The sequence below is a fragment of the Otolemur garnettii genome, unplaced genomic scaffold, assembly GCF_000181295.1.
Source record: "Otolemur garnettii isolate 467f Iridium unplaced genomic scaffold, OtoGar3 scaffold00003, whole genome shotgun sequence".
NCBI lineage: Eukaryota > Metazoa > Chordata > Mammalia > Primates > Galagidae > Otolemur > Otolemur garnettii.
Genome location: NW_003852398.1, coordinates 27,995,729 through 28,004,730, shown reverse-complemented (window position 1 = coordinate 28,004,730; position 9,002 = coordinate 27,995,729). Strand labels below are relative to the sequence as shown.

At 34.9% G+C, this 9,002-nt stretch overlaps 1 protein-coding gene across 1 annotated transcript in view; it reads left to right on the top strand.

Annotated features, from left to right (window-relative positions):
* The first annotated feature begins 4,087 nt into the window (after positions 1-4,087).
* SPINK6 (serine peptidase inhibitor, Kazal type 6) overlaps positions 4,088-9,002 on the top strand; it is an 8,824-nt gene continuing 3,909 nt past the window's right edge. The window contains exons 1-2 of the mRNA XM_023514519.1: positions 4,088-4,091; positions 4,178-4,200. Of these exons, the coding sequence (XP_023370287.1) occupies positions 4,088-4,091; positions 4,178-4,200 (27 nt within the window). The remainder of the gene's footprint in view (positions 4,092-4,177; positions 4,201-9,002) is intronic.

Genomic DNA, 9,002 nt, shown 5'->3' with positions numbered 1-9,002 from the left:
AATTATTTTTATCACGACTACCCTTCATTTTGATGAAAACAAATATTTTATTTTATTACCAAATTCAATAAAATACATTCACCACTTTGAAAATCACAAAGTTCATCCAAAATATTTAGGTAAATCGAATTAAAAGTGCTAAACTTACATAATTCTCCCAAATAAAACATATGTCCTAAGGTGAAAGAAAGAACATCTGAACTAGGCATAAGTTTTTTCAAAGTGACTATTATAAAAGGAAAACATATATTTAAATGTATCCTTTATGAATTATTTATACATGTATTTTCATTAATCACTTGTGTTTCACCTGGGCATATTTCACATAATTTTTCTATATTTTAAATTTATATTTTCTTCATGGTATTTTAAATAGCACTTATCATTTGAGACAGACTTTGTCATAATCACTATAACCATTCTTTATTTTTTTTGTTGCCCCAAAGAAAGCTATAGCATCTCACCTTTTGATCTATCTTGCAATTAAATTGGCCATGACAGTCAATGGGATGGCCATGACAGTAATGGGATTCATCTAACTCTTGTGAAAAGTATGTGTTCAAGGAGTTTTTAATAAGTTGAACCTTAAGTATCTTCATTATAATTACTTTTTTTACTTTGCAGAAAAAAGACATATAAAATATTACCCATTTCAAATATCCAATTCAAATTTATTTTAAAAATAAATCCTTTATTTCACATATTAAAAATAATACATTGACTCTCCTATTCCTTTTGACTTAAAATTTGAAAAGCAATGACATTTGACTGGAGTAATTTTAAAACTAACAAGCTGATTTCTGCTCAGAAAATGCTTCTGCCAATGTAGAGTACTTGTCTCCTTTAGGTACACCTTGGATGATCTGGATTCTGAAAATTCAAGTTACACCCAAGATTCCATTCCCTTGTAGTTTCTCATCTGGACTGCAGACATGTAGGACCTGTCTGAAAAAGACCCAGGGATCAGGTGGAACTCAACCAGTGAATCATCCCTTTAGTGCAGTGAAACCCTAGAGGGAAGAGCAGGGAGGATGTATGGGTTCTTAGGAAAATGTAGGCTACTGGCAGAAAATGACAGCTCTATTAATAAGATCTAAGGTGCGACTCACATAATTGTCCTAATTTTTAAGATTGATGCGGAATGTGAAGCATTTCTTTACGTTGGTGACTGGTCCCAATAAATGCTTCAAGTGTACAGGGCTGCATATGGTTTTCGAATATGATTTTTATAAAGAAGGTGGAGATCCCAACTCACTCTAACATGTCTATATATGTGTGTGTGTTGGAGTGTGTGCCTTAGTGCTTTCAGGGAATTATCTTGACCTAGAACCTGGGCTGAACAAAGCAGCCTCAATCTGAGGAACTAACTGGCATCATGAAACCATCAGGTGTCTTTCTGCTTCTCTCTCTGGCTCTTTTCTGCTTCTTCTCAGGTGAGTTTTTTTTTTTTTTTTCTTAAAATTAAGATCCCTTATATATATATTGAACTGGTGAACTGGAGATGACAAGTGTAGTTGTCTACTATATTTCAAAATTCTAACAATTTTGATATAAAAGACCAATTCTAGGAGGTCATGATGATAATGATGATTGTGATGAGGAAAAGTATGTTGGTAATAATAATAAAAATAACAGTTATTTGTTGAGCATATGCTATATTCTAGGCATGTACTAAGAAGGGCTTTTATACATCATCTCCAGTACTCATAATAAAAAGTATTTGTAACCCTATTCCATGTCTAAGAAACTGTGGCACAGGAAAGTTAAGAAAATTGCCAAAGGACTTGCAGTTTTTTTTTAAGTAGAATTGGAATTTGAATCTAGACGTAACAATTGATGTTTGTTCCATGGAACTAGTGTGAAGGATGAAAAATTGCATTCAATATTGGTTTTTGTGATTTCTAAGGCAAACAAATGCTTCTTTATCCTTAGTTATGATTTCAAAGGGACTCAAATAATTGAAATTAAAACAAGGAGAAAAATGGAAACTTAATGAGGAAATCCTTAAAAAGATGCCAGTGAACCTTAGAATGAAGAAACATACATGTTGCTGGTGAACTTCTTCAAGTAGCAAAATATCCTTGACCATGTTAATGAGGTTCAAAGGACAATCAGACTTCATGGTTATGATTTCATCATAGGACCATCAAATAAATAGGGCCATTATTTCTGTTTCTTCCTTCCTTGTTATTCTACTCTATCATGTTATAGTGGACAAACCACATGCTAGAATCTCCAGGGCAAGAACTAGTTCTTTTTTTTCCCTATTAACTGGAGAAACATTGTACTTCTCTGAGATATTTTTTGTTAGTAAAATGCTAAAAATGAGAGCAAGCCTTGGGACCTTTTGTGTCTGAGCTATCATTTTCTGTGACAGTAAGCAGACTGAAATGTAGATGCAGAAATAATTTTTCAATAAGATAGTTGATAAAGAAGCCATTGTTCATGGCAGATAGTCATATTTACATAAACAAACGTGTTTAGAAATATGAAAAAAAATGAATAAAAGATTACTGTACTATCCTGGAATAAACTTCACTACTAAAGACAAATAATTTTAATGGTTATTTCAAACAGTTGCTAAGATGTTGGCAGAAAAAAAAATAGATCTGACTGTCAAATTTTAGTTGCAAAGAAAGTCTAAGAAATCAGTTGCTATCCTCTGCCACTTCTTCACTTAAGTGAACTGATCTTTAACAGGATCTGTTGACTATTTCATTAACAAACCAAAGCATGGATGCTTGGTAGACATACCAGGTGGGATTTGGGCAGACATAGTGTGTAAAGGACTTTTGAAACATACAAAAGTGAATTTCAGTCCTGGCATTTTCATTTTATAGTCATGTGATCTTTCTGAACCTTATTTTCCTCAGATTAACATAGGGATATAGAAAGATTATCTCTGCATGAGAAATCAAATCATAAAAATGCACACAAAATACTTAATATAGTAGAAGAGACATAGCAAGTGCTTCACATCTATTAATATCACAGCCATTATTAAAATTTAATAAAAAGAGCACTAGATTGAACTCAGGGTATTAATTTTGCTTCTGCTTTGCCAGTTCCTATATATGAGACATTGAGACATTGGATGGATCTTGCCTTTTCTGTTCATGGTGAACTGACTAAAAATTGTAATAGTTCATTTTCCTTGACCATAAAAATCTCTGAGAGTAATTAGAAAATATAAACCCCTCAGGCCCTATTTTGTCTCATACAATGGGATTTTTGAGGGATTGCTTGTCATGAATCAGTGAAGTTGGTAATCACTACTAAAAGTACTCAGTAACATCCTTTCAAATTTAAAAAAGACTTGTTCTCTCCTTAACCCCATGAATAGAGCTTCCATTCTAGGAATGTTCGGTGGCCCTCCCATAAGTGTTGGCCAGCATAGGAGACAGATTGCACTAATCCGCACTGTGTCTCACTGAGGTGGTGTTGGGCTTCTGTGGGAGAGGTGCTGTGAAAAGGAATCCCCAGAAATGGCCGCAGATCAAAACTTAGCAGCCTATACCAGAACTGGATCTAGGATTTTCTTTATTTCAGTATTTTAAACTGTTGAGCTAATTGGGTACAATCTAAAATCACACAAATATTAAGAGGGAGAGAAACAAGACCATATATATGGGCTCTTTGTCAGGAATTTAGAGATATATAGAAGGAGAAATGAATCACAGAAAAGAGAATGAGTTGGTCCTTACCATCTATATTTGGGCCAAGTCTTAAAAATTGAGCAGTTATAAATACAAAGAACAATTGAAAAACTTCATCCCTTTCCCAGTTGTCTGTAACAAAGCCTTTTGGGAGGAATGGTATGGAGTGAACCTTGGAGTCTCAATGTTAGAAAAGCCTTCCCTATCCTACTTCTCCAAGGTGAAACCAGAGATGGGAAGGTTTTCCCCATGTAAATTAGTGACTGGCCAGGACTGTCACATGCATGTCCACATCCTTAACCCATTTTCTGCCACCCCTCCTGAAACTCTAACAAATGTTGCCTCGTTACGTCCATACCTTTACATCACCTCTCCAAGAAATGAGGAGGTGACAACATGCTGTGACTTCTTGAGATATCTAAGAACCAGGAATGGGTATTAGGGATTTCCTAATTTTATAAATACTATTTTTACATTTCTGAACTATAGGGTTTGAATTTGTGCTTTTTTTTTTTTTTCAGGTGTCATCAGTCAAGGAGAACAGGTCAGTGCCTACTTTTATCTGTTGTTTCGACCTGCGTTGGGGGTCGTGCTTGACTAGGTCTTCACTGGCCAGAATGAGGTTTATCTATGGGTGACTGAGCAAAAACAATGAATAGGCAGAATTCAGCAGAAATTACTATTTTTTAACTACAATCTTTCTGTTAGTATACATTTGCCGGTTTTCAGTTTTAAAGATCCTAAACACACCTTGTCACATTTTTTCAGAGTAGGGTAAATAAAAATAAGATAGATTTGAGATAAAATCTATCACTGATTTCATTGTGTGATGTTGGGCAAGTTAGCTTTCTGAGCTACAACTTCCACAATTATAATTGTGTGATTCTATTACTTTCTTAATAGAATTGTAGTTATATTTAACTCACAAAAACCATGTGAAAGCACTTGGGAAACCACAAAAGGTTATATATAAATCAATTGTTGATTAGTAACTAACAGGTTCTGAAGGAGTTAGGACACAGGTTAATTATTTCCTTTTCAGAAATAATTAAAAGTTGGCAGGAAACTAGCTTAAGGTTCTATATTGACAATACACAGATTGGTTTGCTCAAACTTAAAATGAAATTTGGAGTTAAAAATTGAAATTGGCACAAATTATCTTCATTGTCAGAGTTTTTCTTCAAAGTAATTCACCAATTTCTGTTTTTCTTGTTTTAACTTATTTGTTCTGCCAATCCTGCTCCTGTGTCCTGCTCATGTGGTCCTAGCACTGGGTCTTGTTTATTCTGGGTGTGTGATGAAAGACTCCTGACGTCAAAATTTCCACACATGACTGCCAATCAGTTAGAGTTGGCAAAGAAGTTGAAAAATATTTTTCAACCTTGATATAGCCACTGTATTATTTAAGATTTTTCTTCTCCCCAATTTCAGCATCTCAAGAATTAAGATGGTGGTGGTGGTGATATTTTGAAAATAACTGTGTGTGTGAACTTGTGTATGTACCTAACACGTGCCCACATGTATGCTATTATTGACATATAAAATTGTATTTCTTATAATTGGATTTTTATGTTTAAATAAGTATGATAGCATAGTCTATACCCAACATAAAGACAAACAATAAGGAAAGGGCATAAGATCTAGCCAATTCTTTTTATATTCCATTAGCCAATAAAATATGGTGCTCAAACCATAACACATAGATTTAAGAGATAAAAAATTTAATATCAGGTTTTTCATTAATATACAATTTACTTTCCCTTCTTTGGGTCTTGATTTTGTTAGTATTTTCTAAGGTTCATTTAAAATCTATTATTGACTAATTCTATTCCTTTACATAGGCCAAAGTCTTATAGTCTGCTTGCTTCAGGATCACTTGGGAAGCTTACTAGATATATAGATTTCCAGACACCATGCAAGATATTGAATAATAATCACAGGGGTGGGGGATTTTGAAACTGCATTCCTTTCTTTTTTTGTGTGTATGAAAGGTCTTTATTGGTGGGGGAGGGAGGGTACAGAGCAGCACCAAGGAGAGAAAAAGAGAAGATAAAAGAGGAGAGAGAGGAAGAGAGAAGGAGAGAGAGGAGAAAAGGAGATAGAGGAGAGAGAAGGAGAGTGGAGGAGAAGAGAGAAGAGAGCTTTAATCTGCATTCTAAATAATTATCCAGGTGATACTTATACACACAAAATCCAAACAGCAAGCTATATTTGGAAGTGGTAGCTTTGGAGGTAGACTATACAGATGAGTCTTAATTCTAATACTTACTTGCTGTGAGATTTGGGCAATGATTCTTCCCTTCTCATTGCCTTTGTTTCCATTTCTCTAAGATGAAGGTTTGGATCCAATGGTCTTTAAAGCCCTTTCTTGCCCTAAATGTCTGATTCATTATGAAGTAAACCTTCCCTGACAAGGCTACTGTCTCTTCTCCATCAACTATAAAGGACAGGGAGGGCACCACCCTTTTAGATGGTACCAAGGCTTCCACTACTCAGCTGCATGTGTGGAGGAAGGGTGGAGGTTTTAGTACCAGGGAGAAGATGTTAAAACTAGCATTAGGAGCATGCCTGCTCAAGTCTGATCCAGCCAAGATAAAAGGAAGTAAGATTTCCTCAAACATTCAAGTCATTCAACTCATGCCAAGAGTGTTCTTCATGATGAAACATCCGATGGGCAATTACAGTTAGTATTCTAAATTACAGACTTTAAAAAATACTACCTTCTTTTGAAAAGATCATTCCAGCTAAACAAAAAGCACGTTCCCAGACTTTTGGAATTCATCTTCTAGTGAAATTTTCCCTGTAAATGTAAATGACTAATAGGCTGCTGGCTCTTTAATTTACCAAAGAGGTATATTAAATAACATTATAATAATGATAATTATAAAATAAAACAACTGTTTATCAATGCTAATGTTTCTTTACATAAATTAACACCTGAATGCTTTAAAGACATACTCTAAGAATAAGAACAGTTCTTTGAACTGAATAAATTTTGCTATTTGAATCACTCACTACATTGCCTTTAATGTTTTATTTTCCTAGCAGGCTCTGTATTGGAGAACCATGTCGGCAACATTTATTTAGATGAATAGTCTGGATTAGGATTAACAAAATAAGTCTCTCAAAAACAAGGATTGGCAACCATTTTCTGTACATTTCATTTTGAGATATATGTTTATTTTTGTTCATATTTTAAGGTAAAGATTGCTGAATTTTAATATGGTTAGTAAAACAATCCTCCATGATTAGAATGAGTTTGTAGTTCTTCATTTCTCCTAATTAGTTTGATTTTACTTAAAAGTATTATATTGACAGAATATCTATATACAATTTAGAGGTCACGTGCAGTGGCTCACGCCTATAATCTTAGCACCATCAGAGGCTGGGGAGAGAGAATTACTTGGGTTCAGGAGTTTGAGACCAGATTAAGGAAGAGGAAGATCCTCTCCTTACTACAAATATAAAAATTAGCTGAATGTGGTGATATGTACTTGGAAGGCTGAGGCAGGATCACTTGAACCCAGGAGTTTGAGGTTGCAGTGAGCTATAATGAAGCTACAGTAGTCTAGCTGGAGTGACAGAATGAAGCTCTTGTCTCAAAAGAGAATAAAAGAAAAACAGTTTAGAGTTGTTACCCAGCATCTAAAGCTTAACTACACATCAGAAAACAAATCTCAGAAGAGGAGCTGGCGGGTTTAGTCTATCAGCAGCTGTAAAACTGTGGAGGCAACATCTCAGGACTCCTGACTGTTTTGAATGAGCTCTCCATGGCTTTACCACCTTTAATCAGTGATAGAAAGCCACTGAGCAGTGCATGTGAAAGAGCTTTGAGCAATATAATTTTCTAAACAAATACAAGGCAGTGATTACTATTCCCCACATCTTAAGCAGAGAATATGATGAAAATTGTGGTTTAAAATAAGATAACTTGTCTCTCCATGCAGAAAAAAATTTGAAACCAGGAGGGAAAGTAGAACTTACTGTCTTGATTCAGACAGGAAATGGGGAGGGTTAATTTAGTTAGTAAATTTCGAATTGGTAAAAAAGACTCATAAAGAAACGCACAAAGGCTAACACGAGGAGAAAGAAATGACAATACTTTGATCTGAGGGTGTATTGGGGAATCTGAAGAGGGGTTCTATTATGAAAATATTTTTTTAATTAATTAATTTTTTTAAAATTTCACATTAATGTCAGGGTACAAACAACTAGGTTACAATGTTTGCATTTGTTAGGTAGAGTCCCTCTTGTAGTTGTGTCCCACACTCAAGAGGTGTGCCATATACCCTTACATTGCACCCCTTAAGTGGGGGACCACCAATCCCCTTCCTTCTTTCCCTCTTTTTCCTTTCTTGTTTTTGCTCCCCCAAACTTGAATTATTTCTCTTATGTAGGTGTATATTAGATTGTATACTGGCTTCATACTAGTATTGAGTACATTGGGATTCTTGCTTTTCCATTCTTGTGATACTTTACTAAGAAGAATGTATTTCAGTGCTATTCAGATTAATATAAAAGATGTAAAGTCTCCATCTTTTTTATGGCTGAATGGTAATCTGCGGTATACATATACTGCAGTTTGTTAATCCATTCCTGGGTTGATAGGCATCTTATCAAAAAATTTTAAAAATTAGAATACAAAATTTGTTTGGAAGGAAAGATAAAGAGTTATATGTTGAACATAAAAAAGTCAAGTATGAACCAAATTATTGATTAAAGATATCTTATATACCACTGAAAGTTGAGAAATAGAATTTGAGATATTTTTGAAAACTCAGAAAAAAAAGTTCTGATTCAGCAATGTAGAAATGAGAAGAAAATCAGGCAGAGGAAAGACACGCCTTTCAGAAATCTTAGTCTATTTTCCTCAAGTTTTGAGAACTGTGGTATCTTACTAGCCCAATTCTGACATTTCTTTCCCCACTTTGCCCTACAGAAGGGATTTCTGGATGACTCTGCAGAGCCCTTCTGCTTCTTCCCCACATCTGAGGGTCTACAGAGAATGGTTCTCTTCTGCCCCTAGCCACCATTCTAACATTTTTCACACAATAAGTGAAGAGAGTTCTCTAGATGTAGAGAAAGTGTTTGGCTAAAAGTTGCTATTTCTCCTACCCAAGCAATGAGCTAAGGACAGAAGAGCTTTATTTAAGCCACTTCATTACAAGTAGTCACTCCTAAGTCTTGGACAAAGAAGGAAGGGCTTTTAGATACTCTAGCCACATGGCATTGATCACTCTGTGTGAGTTATAGACACCGTTCAGAGCTACAGTTAGAACTACCAGAAGGTTACTTTCTGCACTCCTATTTCAGATATTACACAGTGACTCTCTACAATTTTGATAT